We start from the raw sequence: 14,639 nt of genomic DNA on the forward strand, positions 1-14,639 counted from the left end.
CATCCGGACTGCCGACAGTACACATGGTCCCACGTTAGGGAGGGAAGGATCTCCTCAGCCAGGTTAGACCGTATTTATGTTTTTAAGCACCATTTTAATATTTTTAAAATGTGCAGCATTGTTCCGCTGGTTTTACTGATCACTCTTTGGTTTTATGTCATGTTTTTATTAGGAATTTTGTACCTAGGAGCGCATATTGGCATTTTAATACAGTTTTAACTTTCGATAGGAATTTTAGAGAGGTGTTGTATTATTTTCGGGGCATACTTAGGCTGAGGAAGAGTGATTTTAATAATCTTAGGCAGTGGTGGGACCGTGGTAAGGTAGAAATTAAGCTCCTTTGTCAGCAGCACACTTTCAACGTCACTAGAGACGTCACCAGATCTATGAAGGACCTGGAGACTGAGATAGTGGACCTAGAAAGTTTACGCGAGTCCACAGGAGATCGAGGACATATTGAAGTCCTCAAAGTAAAAAGCGGCTCGCCGACCTGTTCAAGTAAAAGTGCAAGGCGCACTGGTCAGGTCCCGATTCCAGACCATCGCGGAGATGGACACTCCCTCTAGCTTCTTCTTCGGCCTGGAGAGGAGGAGTGGGCAGCGTAGTGATCCACTCACTGCTGACGGACGAGGGCAGTCGGTTGTGGAGCCAAGCCAGATCCGGAAGCGGCGGTGGGTTTTACCTCCCTTTATGCCACTGAGTATAGGGAGGAGGGAGAGTCGACGGAGGGGCTCTGTGGGAGCTGCCTCAGGTCTCCGAGGAGACTAATGAGGAGCTCGACAGACCCATAACCCCCAAGAGCTGAAAGCTGCCCTGCAGGAATGCAGGAGGCGCGCCCGGAATCGACGGCCTCCCGCTGAATTTTACAAAAATACTGGGATGTCCTCGGAGGGACATCCTAGACGTCTTCAACGAGAGTCTGGCCTCTGGTTCCATGCCGATGTCCTGCCGGAGGGCAGTGCTGACGCTACTGCCAAAAAAAGGAAACCCGCAGGACATCGGTAACTGGCGCCCTGTGTCTCTGCTGTGTGTGGATTATAAGCTTCTGTCCAGGGTCCTGGCCTCCAGGCTGAGGGGAGCTATGGAGCAGGTCCTCCATCGACCAGACCTACTGTGTGCCCGGCAGGTCCATGGTGGACAACGCCCACCTCATTCGGGACGCTTTGGAGGTCTCCAGCTCGTTGGGTATGGATACTGGTCTGATTTCTCTAGATCAGGAAAAGGCTTTTGACCGCGTTGAACACGGTTTCCTCTGGAAAGTTCTGGGGAAGTTTGGGTTCAGCGCTGGCTTCATAGCTAAGATCAAGGTGTTGTACTGTAATGTTGAGAGTGTGCTGAAGATAAACGGCAGGCTGTGTGCTCCTTTTAGAGTGAGTAGAGGGGTCCGGCAGGGCTGTGCTCTGTCCGGGATGCTCTACGCACTCTCCCTCAGCCCTCCTCATTAAAATACGCTCTAGCCTACATGGTTTGGTTTTACCTGGTTTTAGTAAAGGAATGATTTTATCGGCATATGCCGACGACGTTGTTGTTTTTATCAAGAATCAAAATGATGTAAACCTTTTAAATCAAATAGTACATGATTTTAGCACGGCATCATCAGCGAGGGTGAACTGGAAGAAAAGCGAAGCCCTCGCTGTGGGGAGTGGCGTGGCCTCCCGGTTCTTCCACAAAAGCTCATATGGAAAAGGACGGTTTTAAATATTTAGGAATATACCTGGGAAACCGAGCATGGTCCAGAAGAACTGGGAGGGCGTCACAGAGAAGATAGAGGGGAAACTTTCCAAGTGGAAGTGGCTGCTCCCCCAGATGTCTTTTAAGGGTAGAGTACTGGTTTTAAACAATCTTATTGCATCCCAACTGTGGCACAGGTTGACCGTGTTAGACCCTCCCTCTGGCTTCTTAGCCAACATACAAAAGAAGATGGTGGATTTCTTTTGGGAGGGTCTACACTGGGTGCCACAGGGGGTGCTGTTTTTAGCCAGAGAGGAGGGGGACAGGGCCTTGTCCACCTGGCCAGCCGGACGCCACTTTAGATTACAGTTTGTTCAGAAGTTTTAACGAATCCGGGGATTTTAGTGTGGCGAGACGTGGCCAGCTGCATCCTCAGACGTGCTGACAACCTGGGGCTGGATACTGCTCTGTTTTTAATAGACTCCAGCATTTTAAAACTAAGTGGGCTGCCTCCTTTATCAGGGTGTTTTTAAGTCGTGGGCCCTTTTAAGCACGAAAGGTGCCCACAGTCTGACTCTCTGTTCTGGTTGTTGAGAGAACCATTAATTCACGGGCAAAACTAGACATTAGCAGCAGCGTCACCCTGGACTAACGGGCGCTGCTGCGAACAAAGACCCTTTCCTGCAGCAGTTGGTGGATGCAGTGGGGCCGACGCTGAGCGACCCCCGGCCCTGGGCTCCCTGCTGGGATGCATTCCGACCGGGTGGCGAGGAGGCTCCTGGAGCTGTGGAGGCAGAGGCTGACCGGGTTGGAGAGGAGCCTCCTCAATGACTACAGCCAGCAGAGAGCAGAGCCGGACCCTGCAGACCCCTTCCCAAACATCTCCCTCAGCCCGGGGCTAGGGGGACTCACCGCCCCTGCTAAGAACGAGCCACCCAGAAAACTGCACACTGAACAAAGCAGACAAGAAGACTTTGTATTTTAACCTCGTGAAGAGCATCAACAGGTCCGGACTGTGCAACAGACCGCCCACTGTGTGGTCAGAGAGACTTGGGCATGGAGGCCCTGGCCCGCAGTGGGGGGTCCTATACAAGCCTCCCCTAAAGAAAAGGACCGCTGACCTCCAGTGGCAGATTTTACACGGTGCTGTCGCGTCCAACGCTTTTATTTCGGTAATCAATCCCGCTGTCCTGAGCCAGTGCCCCTTCTGTGACCTCCGGGAGACTATTTACCATGTTTTTAACGAGTGTAAGAGACTTTTGAGTTTCTTCGCTCTTTTAACAGTGGTTTTTAGTCTTTTTAATGTGGTTTTTACAGAGAAGGTTTTTATCATGGGAGCTGCCTACAAAAACACAGAAAAAGAAAAGTGGCAGCTCCTAAATGTTTTATCCGGTGAAGCAAAAATGGCAATTTATTTAACTAGGAAGTCCCGGGTGGAAAACAGAGAGGGGCAGGAGGCCAAGGCAGTGTGGCTCTGTAACATCAGAGCCAGACTCTGGCTGGAGTTCAGGTTTTACAAACACATTGGAGACCTGGATGCTTTTAAACAACGCTGGTGTTTTAAAGGTATTGTTTGTTCTGTGGTGGAGGAGGAGCTGGAGTTTGCACCACTTTTTATTCGGTAAAACATGTTTTCTTTTTTAATGTTTTTAATGTTTTGTTTGTTTGCTTTTATTTTAAATAACCTGATTTTTAAAACACTTTATTTGTAGAGAAACGTGATGGAAAAAATGTAAATAAAGTGTTTTTCAAAAATCAAAAAAATCTCTCTCTGTCTCTCTCTCTCTCTGTCTCTCTCTCTCTGTCTCTCTCTCTGTCTCTCTACATCTCTCTCTCTGTCTCTCTCTCTGTCTCTCTCTCTCTCTCTCTCTGTCTCTCTCTCTCTGTCTCTCTCCCTCTCTACCTCTCTGTCTCTGTCTCTCTGTCTCTCTGTCTCTCTCTGCAGCACCTGGAGTTCAGGAGGAAGATGGAGGTGGACTCCATCATCACCGACTGGAAGCCTCCAGAGGTTTGAACTGATTACAGCTACTGAGCTTTAGAGTAGAGAGTACATCAAGTACCTCTGAGGTGTACTATGATGTACTATGATGTACTATGATGTACTAATACCTCAGGTGATCGAGCGGTACGTGTCGGGGGGGATGTGTGGGTTCGACCGTGAGGGCAGTCCCATCTGGTATGATGTCATCGGCCCGCTGGACCCCAGAGGCCTGTTGCTATCGGCAACCAAGAGGGACTTCCTGAAGACCAAGATCCGGCACACGGAGATCCTGCACCGCGAGTGTAGGAGGCAGTCGGAGAAGGTGAGTCCACTTGGCTCCTCCCACCTCGTCAACGTGTCCACTTGGCTCCTCCCACCTCGTCAACGTGTCCACTTGGCTCCTCCCACCTCGGTCATCTCCGCTAACGTGTCTCCTCTCTCCTCTTCTCTCCTCTCTCTTGGGTACCTCTTAACGCGTAACCTTTCTTTCCTCTCCTTCTCCCATTGACCCATCCTCTCCTGTCTCCTCTCTTGTCTCCTCTCCTGTCTCCTCTCTTGTCTCCTCTCCTGTCTCCTCTCTGGTCTCCTCTCCTCTCTCCTCTCTGGTCTCCTCTCTGGTCTCCTCTCCTCTCTCCTCTCTTGTCTCCTCTCTGGTCTCCTCTCTGGTCTCCTCTCTGGTCTCCTCTCTGGTCTCCTCTCTTGTCTCCTCTCCTGTCTCCTCTCTGGTCTCCTCTCCTCTCTCCTCTCTGGTCTCCTCTCTGGTCTCCTCTCTGGTCTCCTCTCCTCTCTCCTCTCTGGTCTCCTCTCTGGTCTCCTCTCCTCTCTCCTCTCTGGTCTCCTCTCTTGTCTCCTCTCCTGTCTCCTCTCTGGTCTCCTCTCCTCTCTCCTCTCTGGTCTCCTCTCTGGTCTCCTCTCCTCTCTCCTCTCTGGTCTCCTCTCCTGTCTCCTCTCTGGTCTCCTCTCTGGTCTCCTCTCCTCTCTCCTCTCTGGTCTCCTCTCCTCTCTCCTCTCTGGTCTCCTCTCTTGTCTCCTCTCCTGTCTCCTCTCTGGTCTCCTCTCCTCTCTCCTCTCTGGTCTCCTCTCTGGTCTCCTCTCCTGTCTCCTCTCTTGTCTCTTCTCCTGTCTCCTCTCCTGTCTCCTCTCCTGTCTCCTCTCTGGTCTCCTCTCTTGTCTCCTCTCTTGTCTCCTCTCTTGTCTCCTCTCTGGTCTCCTCTCTTGTCTCCTCTCTTGTCTCTTCTCCTGTCTCCTCTCCTGTCTCCTCTCTGGTCTCCTCTCTTGTCTCTTCTCCTGTCTCCTCTCTTGTCTCTTCTCCTGTCTCCTCTCTGGTCTCCTCTCCTGTCTCCTCTCTTGTCTCCTCTCTGGTCTCCTCTCTGGTCTCCTCTCGTCTCCTCTCTTGTCTCCTCTCCTGTCTCCTCTCTTGTCTCCTCTCCTGTCTCCTCTCCTGTCTCCTCTCTTGTCTCCTCTCTGGTCTCCTCTCTGGTCTCCTCTCTGGTCTCCTCTCTTGTCTCCTCTCTGGTCTCTTGTCTCCTCTCCGGTCTCCTCTCTGGTCTCCTCTCCTCTCTCCTCTCTTGTCTCCTCTCTGGTCTCCTCTCTGGTCTCCTCTCTGGTCTCCTCTCTGGTCTCCTCTCTGGTCTCCTCTCCTCTCTCCTCTCTTGTCTCCTCTCTCCTCTCTCCTCTCCTGTCTCCTCTCTTGTCTCCTCTCTGGTCTCCTCTCTGGTCTCCTCTCTGGTCTCCTCTCTGGTCTCCTCTCTTGTCTCCTCTCTGGTCTCCTCTCCTCTCTCCTCTCTTGTCTCCTCTCTGGTCTCCTCTCTGGTCTCCTCTCTGGTCTCCTCTCTGGTCTCCTCTCTGGTCTCCTCTCCTCTCTCCTCTCTGGTCTCCTCTCCTCTCTCCTCTCTTGTCTCCTCTCTGGTCTCCTCTCTGGTCTCCTCTCTGGTCTCCTCTCCTCTCTTGTCTCCTCTCTGGTCTCCTCTCTGGTCTCCTCTCTGGTCTCCTCTCTTCTCTCTGGTCTCCTCTCTCCTCTCTGGTCTCCTCTCTCCTCTCTGGTCTCCTCTCTGGTCTCCTCCTCTCTCCTCTCTGGTCTCCTCTCTGGTCTCCTCTCTGGTCTCCTCTCTCGTCTCCTCTCTGGTCTCCTCTCTCCTCTCTGGTCTCCTCTCTGGTCTCCTCTCTGGTCTCCTCTCTCCTCTCTGGTCTCCTCTCTCCTCTCTGGTCTCCTCTCTGGTCTCCTCTTTCCTCTCTGGTCTCCTCTCCTGTCTCCTCTCTGATCTCCTCTCTTGTCTCCTCTCCTCTCTCCTCTCTGGTCTCCTCTCCTGTCTCCTCTCTGGTCTCCTCTCTGGTCTCCTCTCTGGTCTCCTCTCTGGTCTCCTCTCTGGTCTCCTCTCTTGTCTCCTCTCTGGTCTCCTCTCCTGTCTCCTCTCTGGTCTCCTCTCTTGTCTCCTCTCCTCTCTCCTCTCTGGTCTCCTCTCCTGTCTCCTCTCTGGTCTCCTCTCTGGTCTCCTCTCTGGTCTCCTCTCTTGTCTCCTCTCTGGTCTCCTCTCTGGTCTCCTCTCCTCTCTCCTCTCTTGTCTCCTCTCTGGTCTCCTCTCTGGTCTCCTCTCCTCTCTTGTCTCCTCTCTTGTCTCCTCTCCTCTCTCCTCTCTGGTCTCCTCTCCTGTCTCCTCTCTGGTCTCCTCTCTGGTCTCCTCTCTGGTCTCCTCTCTTGTCTCCTCTCTGGTCTCCTCTCCTGTCTCCTCTCTGGTCTCCTCTCCTCTCTCCTCTCTGGTCTCCTCTCCTGTCTCCTCTCTGGTCTCCTCTCTGGTCTCCTCTCTGGTCTCCTCTCCTGTCTCCTCTCTTGTCTCCTCTCTGGTCTCCTCTCTGGTCTCCTCTCCTCTCTTGTCTCCTCTCTGGTCTCCTCTCTGGTCTCCTCTCCTCTCCTGTCTCCTCTCTGGTCTCCTCTCTTGTCTCCTCTCTGGTCTCCTCTCCTGTCTCCTCTCTGGTCTCCTCTCTTGTCTCCTCTCCTCTCTCCTCTCTGGTCTCCTCTCCTGTCTCCTCTCTGGTCTCCTCTCTGGTCTCCTCTCTGGTCTCCTCTCTGGTCTCCTCTCTGGTCTCCTCTCTTGTCTCCTCTCCTCTCTCCTCTCTGGTCTCCTCTCCTCTCTCCTCTCTGGTCTCCTCTCCTCTCTCCTCTCTGGTCTCCTCTCTGGTCTCCTCTCCTCTCTCCTCTCTGGTCTCCTCTCTGGTCTCCTCTCTGGTCTCCTCTCCTCTCTCCTCTCTGGTCTTCTCTCTGGTCTCCTCTCTGGTCTCCTCTCTGGTCTCCTCTCCTGTCTCCTCTCTGGTCTCCTCTCTGGTCTCCTCTCTGGTCTCCTCTCCTCTCTCCTCTCTTGTCTCCTCTCTGGTCTCCCCCCCCCCCCCCCCCCAGCTGGGTGAGGTCATCGAGGCCGTTTCTCTGATCTATGACTGTGAAGGACTCGGACTGAAGCACGTCTGGAAACCTGCGATTGAGACTTACGGAGAGGTTTGAACTCCTTCACAACAACAACAACAACAAATGGTTATTAACACTCATCCTCTTCCTCCTCCAGGTCCTCACCATGTTTGAAGAGAACTACCCAGAAGGACTGAAGAGGGTGTTTCTCATCAAAGGTGCTTCTTCTTCTTCTTCTTCTTCTTTTTCTTCTTCATCATCCCTCGTTTCTGCTGCAGCTCCCAAAATGTTCCCGATGGCCTTCAACCTCATCAAACACTTCCTGAGCGAGGCGACAAGGAGGAAGATCCTCGTCCTAGGGAGTAAGGAGATAAGGAGGCTAGTGTTGGTTCTCCATGTGTACAATAAGGACAGTAAAAAGTACTAAAGACACACAAATACTCTGTTACAGTAGAAGTATCACAGTAACCATACTCACTAGTTACATGTTCATTGTATTATATGTTATATTATATTATAAAATTTATATTATTTATTCAATAATATTTTATATTATATAACATATATTTTATATTGTTTATTATATTATATATTTTACTACACACAATAATAATATTGATGAACGTTTCCACTCGATCTCTTTTCTGCTTCAGGAAATTGGCAGGAAGTGTTGCGCAACCACATCGACCCCGACCAGCTTCCTGTCGCCTACGGAGGAACCAGGACCGACCCGGATGGAGACCCCCACTGCAGGAGCATGGTGAGGAGGGGGATGAGCAGCAGGAGGAGGAGCAGGAGGAGGAGCAGGAGAAGGAGGAGCAAGAGGAGCAAGAGAAGCAGCAGGAGGAGCAGAAGAATCATGAGCAGCAGGAGAAGCATGAGCAGCAGGAGCAGCAAGAGGAGCATGAGGAGGAGCAGGAGAAGGAGCAGCAGGAGGAGTGGAAGGAGTATGAGGAGCAGCATGAGGAGCAGGAGGAGGAGGAGCATAAAGAGCATTAGGAGCAGGAGGAGCAGCAGGAGGAGGAGGAGCAGCAGGAGTGACCTTCCTGTCGTTCCAGATCAAGTATGGCGGCGTGGTTCCCGCCTCCTTCTACCTCCGTGACTCGGTGTTGGTTCAGTACGACAGCAGCGTGAAGGTCAGCAGAGGCTCCGCCTTCCAGCTGGAGGTGGAGGTGACGGAGGCCGGCAGCCTCTTGAGGTACTACGTGTACTACGTGTACTTGTAAATGAATGAAAGTAAATAGATATGAATATATATATATATATATATGTATATGTATATATAAATATAAATATATGTGTATATATAAATATGTATATTAATATATATATATTTATATAAATATCTATATATATATAGATATTTATATATATATATATTTATATACATATTTATATATATATACATTTATATATGTATATATATATAAATATATATATATATTTATATGTATATTTATATATATATATAAATATACACACATTATCTTGTTTGTTGATGTTTTGCGACTGTAGCAGTTTAATAAGTAGTTTATGAATTAGTTTATTAATTGGTTTAATAATTAGTTTAATATTTAGTTTACTGACCAGCTGTTTACGTCCAGGTGTCAGTTCTGCAGCGACGGCGCTGACGTCGGGTTCGGCGTGTTCCGGCGGCCCGGTGACGTCGCCCCGGGTCAGAAGGTGTCCGACATGGTGCCGGTGCTGCCGAGCGAGCGCTACAACGCTCACCTGGTGCCGGAGGACAGCCAGGTCACCTGCCCAGAGACCGGCGCCTGTGAGTCCAGCATCACTTATTTAAAGGGCCGGTGCGGGGTATGTGGCGCCACCCGGTGTCGAGTTTGCACATTTCAACCAACTGAAACGGATATAAACGCCTCATTTGATTACGGTGCAGTAATTAAAGTTGAAAACAAATTCCAAAGGAAATAAAAAAGCTTTCAAAATATATTAAAAATAAATATGATATAAGCTATAAAAAGGAACAAAAGGTTTTGATTTCGTTTTTCATTTGACATTTTGGGAAGTGTGCTCGTTTGATTACTTGCCACAGTTCTTAATATTAGCTTAGCTTCGCGTAAAGACTTAAAACGGGGGACTCAGCTAGCCTGGCTCCGTCAGCAGGTGAGCTGGTCCAGGACCAGTTGGAGTCCCGCTGTACCTGACGCTCGTGTCTCCTCAGACGTGCTGTGCTTTGACAACAGCTACAGCATCCTGCAGTCCAAGAAGGTCAGCTACAAGGTCGAGGTGCTTCCTCCTGGTGACGGACCGCCGCCGAGTCCTCGAGGCAAAGGAGACCGGAGGCTGCAGTGATGGAGAGCACGGACCACCAATCACATACCAATCACCACCAATCACCACCAATCACTACCAACCATCCCCAATCACCACCAATCACCACCAATCACCATCAATCATCCCCAATCACTACCAATCATCACCAATCACCACCAATCATCCCCTATCACCACCAATCACTACCAATCATCCCCAATCACCACCAATCATCACCAATCATCCCCAATCGCCACCAATTACCACCAATCACCACCAATCATCACTAATTACCACCAATCATCACTAATTACCACCAATCACCATCAATCATAACCACCAATAACCACCAATAACCACCAATAACCACCAATAACCACCAATAACCACCAATAACCACCAATAACCACCAATAACCACCAATCATCATTTGTGATACAAAACATCCACAAAGAGACCAAAACAACCACTAAGTGATCTACAACAACAACAACAACAACAACAAAAGACAATAAACAATGATGTCATTGTCCAGCCTCGTGACTCCAGGACATTTTAGAGAAGTCACCGCCGCGTTGTGTTTAAACTTAACAACAAGAGACGGATGTCGAATAAGAAGAAGAAGAAAGACGTCTTCAAAATTAATTTATTCATATTGTTTGACTATTATTGGATCGTTATGTAATGTGTTGAAATGTAGGATGTCTAAAAACACCAATAAACTAAATCCTGTGAACTCGACATTTAATTTGTATTTATTATAATAAAAGAAGAAATTTAACAAACTGTTGGTATTTAATTTTTTCATAACAAAGTTGTCAATTATAATCTTTATTCTAATTAAATTATATTTAGAATTCTTGTTATTCAATTCAATTCAATTCAATTCAGTTTATTTGTATAGCCCAATTTCACAAATTACAAATTTGTCTCGGAGTGCTTTACAATCTGTACACATAGACATCCCTGCCCCAAAACCTCACATCGGACCAGGAAAAACTCCCAAATAACCCTTCAGGGGGGAAAAAAAGGGAAGAAACCTGCAGGAGAGCAACAGAGGAGGATCCCTCTCCTAGGATGGACAGATGCAATAGATGTAATGTGTACAGAAGGACAGATTAGAGTTAAAATACATTCAATGAATATGACAGAGTGTATGAATAGTTCATAGTAGGCATATTCCACGATGGAGACCTCCACGATCCATCAGGCAGATGGCGGTGGGGAGGAAGAGTGGGCGGAGTCTCAACAGGACAGTGGCGTAGTCATGAGCAGGAATTCCACGACCCAGACGATCCATCAGGCAGATAGGATCTATGCCGTCTCATAGGGTCCGATGACCCCATGAGACGAAGTCAAAAGGACTTCCGGGAGAAAGCAGAGTTAGTAACGTGTGATTGAGAGATGAAAATTCATCCTTAAGGAGAGAAAAAGAGGAGATAGGTACTCAGTGCATCCTAAAACGTCCCCGGCAGCTATAAGCCTATAGCAGCATATCAAGGGGCTGGACCAGGGCAAACCTGATTCAGCCCTAACTATAAGCTCTGTCAAAGAGGAAGGTCTTAAGTCTACTCTTAAACGAGGTGACTGTGTCTGCCTCCCGGACTGAAATTGGAAGCTGGTTCCATAAAAGAGGAGCTTGATAACCAAAGGCTCTGGCTCCCATTCTACTTTTAAGACTCTAGGAACTACAAGTAGTCCCGCATTTAGTGAGCGTAGCTCTCTAGTGGGGCAATATGGTACGACAAGCTCCTTAAGATATGATGGAGCATCACCAATCAAGGCTTTGTAGGTTAAGAGAAGAATTTTAAAAGTGATTCTTGATTTTACTGGGAGCCAGTGCAGAGCAGCTAGTGCAGGAGTGATGTGATCTCTTTTCTTAGTTTTAGTGAGAACACGAGCTGCAGCATTCTGGATCAACTGAGGGACCTAAGAGATTTATTAGAGCAGCCTGCTAATAAGGAGTTGCAGTAATCCAGTCTCAAGTAACGAACGCGTGAACCAATTTTTCTGCATCTTTTGAGACAAGATGTGCCTGATTTTTGAAATATTACGAGATGAAAGAATGCAGTCCTTGAGATTTGCTTTACGTGGGAGTTAAAGGACAAGTCCCGATCAAAGATAACGCCAAGATTCTTTACAGTGGTGTTGGATGCCAGGGCAATGCCGTCTACAGAATCCACATCACCAGATAATTGATCTCTGAGGTGCTCAGGGCCGATTAAAATTACTTCGGTTTTGTCTGAGTTTAACATCAAGAAGTTGCAGGTCATCCATGTTTTTATGTCTTTAAGACATGCTTGAATTTTACAGAGTTGGTTGCTCTCCTCTGGTTTTATCGATAAATATAGTTGAGTGTCATCTGCATAACAATGAAAGTTTATGGAGTGTTTCCTGATAATATTGCCCAAAGGAAGCATGTATAAGGTAAATAAAATTGGTCCAAGCACAGAACCTTGTGGAACTCCGTGATTAACGTTGGTGGTTATCGAGGCGTCATCGCATAAATACAAACTGAGATCGATCTGATAAATAGGATTTAAACCAAATTAGTGCCGTGCCTGAAATGCCAATCGACTGCTCCAGTCTCTGTAACAGGATGTCATGGTCAATGGTGTCGAATGCAGCACTAAGGTCTAACAAGACCAGGACAGAGAGAGTCCTTTATCTGCTGCCATTAAGAGGTCATTTGTAATTTTCACCAGTGCCGTCTCGGTGCTGTGGTGTTTTCTAAATCCTGATTGAAATTTCTCAAATAAACTATTATGATGTAGAAAGTCGCACAACTGATTTGCGACCACTTTCTCAAGGATCTTGGAGAGGAACGGGAGGTTAGAGATCGGTCTGTAGTTAGCCAATACCTCTGGATCCAGAGTGGGCTTCTTCAGGAGAGGTTTAATAACAGCCACCTTGAAGGAGTGTGGTACGTGGCCTGTTAGCAGAGACACATTGATAATATCTAATAGAGAGCCGCCAATTAAAGGCAAAACGTCTTTAAGCAGCCTCGTCGGGATGGGGTCCAAGAGACAGGTAGACGTGTTCGAAGTAGAAACCGTTGAAGATAATTGGTCATGGTTGATAGGAGAAAATCCCTCCAAATATACACCAGGGCATACAGCAGTTTCCAAGGCCATTCCACTTGAGGACAGATTGGCACTGGTTATGGGCAAGAGATTATTAATCTTGTCCCTAATAGTTAAAATCTTTTCATTAAAGAAGTTCATAAAGTCATTACCACTAAGGTTTATAGGAATGCTCGGCTCCACAAAGCTGTGACTCTCTGTCAGCCTGGCTACAGTGCTGAAGAGAAACCTGGGGTTGTTTTTATTTTTTTCTATTATTGATGAGTAATAGGCTGCTCTGGCATTACGGAGGGCCTTCTTATATGTTTTAACACTATCTCGCCAAACTAAGCGGGATTCTTCGAGATTAGTTGAACGCCATATGCTCAAGCTTTCGTGACGCTTGCTTCAGTTTGCGGGTCTGAGGGTTATACCAGGAGCAAACCTCCTTCCTCACTGTCTTCTTCTTCAGAGGGCTATCGAGTCCAGTGTCATTCTCAGAGAGCCTATGGCACTGTCAACAAGATGATCAATCTGGGACGGACTAAAGTTAGACCAGGAGTCCTCTGTTATATTGAGACGTGGTATCGAATCAAATACAGAAGGAATCGCTTTAAATTTAGCTACAGCACTGTCAGTTAGACATCTGGTGTAGAAACTATTGACTAACGGAGTACACCCGTAGTATAAATTCAAAAGTTATGAGGTTGTGGTCTGACAGAAGAGGATTCTGTGGGAAGACGTTCAAATGCTCAATGTCAACGCCATAAGTAAGAACAAGATCAAGCGTGTGGCCAAAGCTGTGAGTGGGTTTCTGTACTCTGACAGAAGCCAATCGAGTCCAACAAGGAGATGAATGCAGCACTAAGGCAATCATTATCAACATCCACATGGATATTAAAATCTCCAACAATAATAACTTTATCGGTTTTAAGAACCAAACTTGATATAAATTCTGAGAATTCAGATATAAACTCTGAATATGGACCTGGTGGCGGTACAGAATCACAAATCGAATTGGCTGTAGTGTTTTCCAGGTTGGATGTGAAAGACTAAGAACAAGGCTTTCAAATGAGGTGTAGTGTAATTTTGGTTGAGGATTAATTAATAGGCTCGATTCAAAGATGGCTGCTACTCCACCTCCTCGACCGGTGCCTCGAGGAATGTGAGTATTAATATGACTTGGAGGAGTCGATTCATTCAGGCAGACATATTCTTCATGGCTCAGCCAGGTTTCAGTTAGGCAACATAAATCAATGTGATTATCTGATATTAAATCATTCAGTAACACAGCTTTAGATGACAGAGATCGAATATTTAGGAGACCACATTTAATAGACCTATTTTGTTGCACTGCTGAAATAATTGTGTTAACTTGTATAAGGTTATTGTGTACGACTCCTCTTCTGCTTACTTTTGATTTATTTAATTGAAGTGGCCGTGGACAGACACAGTCTCTACTCTAGAGTCATGGGTGGGTAACTGCTCGAATGGAAGAGCAGAGAAGGGTGTTAAACTACAACTCTGCTCCCGGTTCCTGATCTGAACCCTGGGTTGTCATAGATTAAGTCCGTGATCAACTTGGTCATATTCGCAGAAATGAGACGCTCCGTCAACGTGGGATGAATGCCGCCTCCTCATCAGATCAGGTTTTCCCAGAAAGTCTTCCAGTTGTCTACGAGCCCACATTATTCGCTGGGCACCACCGACAGCCAGCGGTTGAAAGACGACATTCGCCATACAATCGTCTGTCTGCAAATTTGGGAGAGGGCCAGAGAAAATTACGGTGTCCGACAACGTCTTGGCATAAGCACACACCGATTCCACATTAATTTTAGTGACTTCCGACCGACGGGCTCGGCGTCATTACCACCGTGTATTACAATCTGACTGTATCTCCGCTTGTCCAGCCAGCAGCTTCAAATAAGACTCCACCGCCCGCTCTGGCCCCCGGGAGGCACACCACTCTGGTCCGTGGCTTCGCTATTTTCACGTTCCTGACTATAGAGCTCCCGATAACCAGGGTGTGTTCCTCAGCGTGTCGTTGAGCAGGGAAAACTGGTTCGAAACGTGAAGTGGTTGGTGCACAGCGGGCTTCTGTGTAGACTTACTACTCCTGCGAACAGTTACCCAACCACCCGGCTGCACGGTTACCGCCGGGGAACAGCTATCAGCTGACTGTAGCTCCGCGCCGACTACGGGAGAGGGCGGGCTAACTAGCATAGCTGTCTGAGCTTCGATAGCGCGGAGCCGT

General features: G+C 47.9%; 1 protein-coding gene across 4 annotated transcripts in view; it reads left to right on the forward strand.

Annotated features, from left to right (window-relative positions):
* Positions 1–10,064, forward strand: part of LOC130204867 (SEC14-like protein 2) — a 16,473-nt gene extending 6,409 nt beyond the window's left edge. For 2 of the 4 annotated variants that reach the window (XM_056431830.1, XM_056431833.1), the window contains 8 exons: positions 3,617–3,679; positions 3,786–3,974; positions 7,044–7,139; positions 7,207–7,411; positions 7,703–7,809; positions 8,108–8,247; positions 8,654–8,826; positions 9,232–10,064. In XM_056431830.1, coding sequence (XP_056287805.1) covers positions 3,617–3,679; positions 3,786–3,974; positions 7,044–7,139; positions 7,207–7,411; positions 7,703–7,809; positions 8,108–8,247; positions 8,654–8,826; positions 9,232–9,362 — 1,104 coding nt within the window. In that variant the 3' untranslated portion in view covers positions 9,363–10,064. The remainder of the gene's footprint in view (positions 1–3,616; positions 3,680–3,785; positions 3,975–7,043; positions 7,140–7,206; positions 7,412–7,702; positions 7,810–8,107; positions 8,248–8,653; positions 8,827–9,231) is intronic. The other 2 variants (XM_056431831.1, XM_056431832.1) reach the window with 2 other exon arrangements.
* The last annotated feature ends 4,575 nt before the right edge of the window (positions 10,065–14,639 follow it).

The sequence above is a fragment of the Pseudoliparis swirei genome, chromosome 15 (assembly GCF_029220125.1).
Source record: "Pseudoliparis swirei isolate HS2019 ecotype Mariana Trench chromosome 15, NWPU_hadal_v1, whole genome shotgun sequence".
Lineage (NCBI taxonomy): Eukaryota > Metazoa > Chordata > Actinopteri > Perciformes > Liparidae > Pseudoliparis > Pseudoliparis swirei.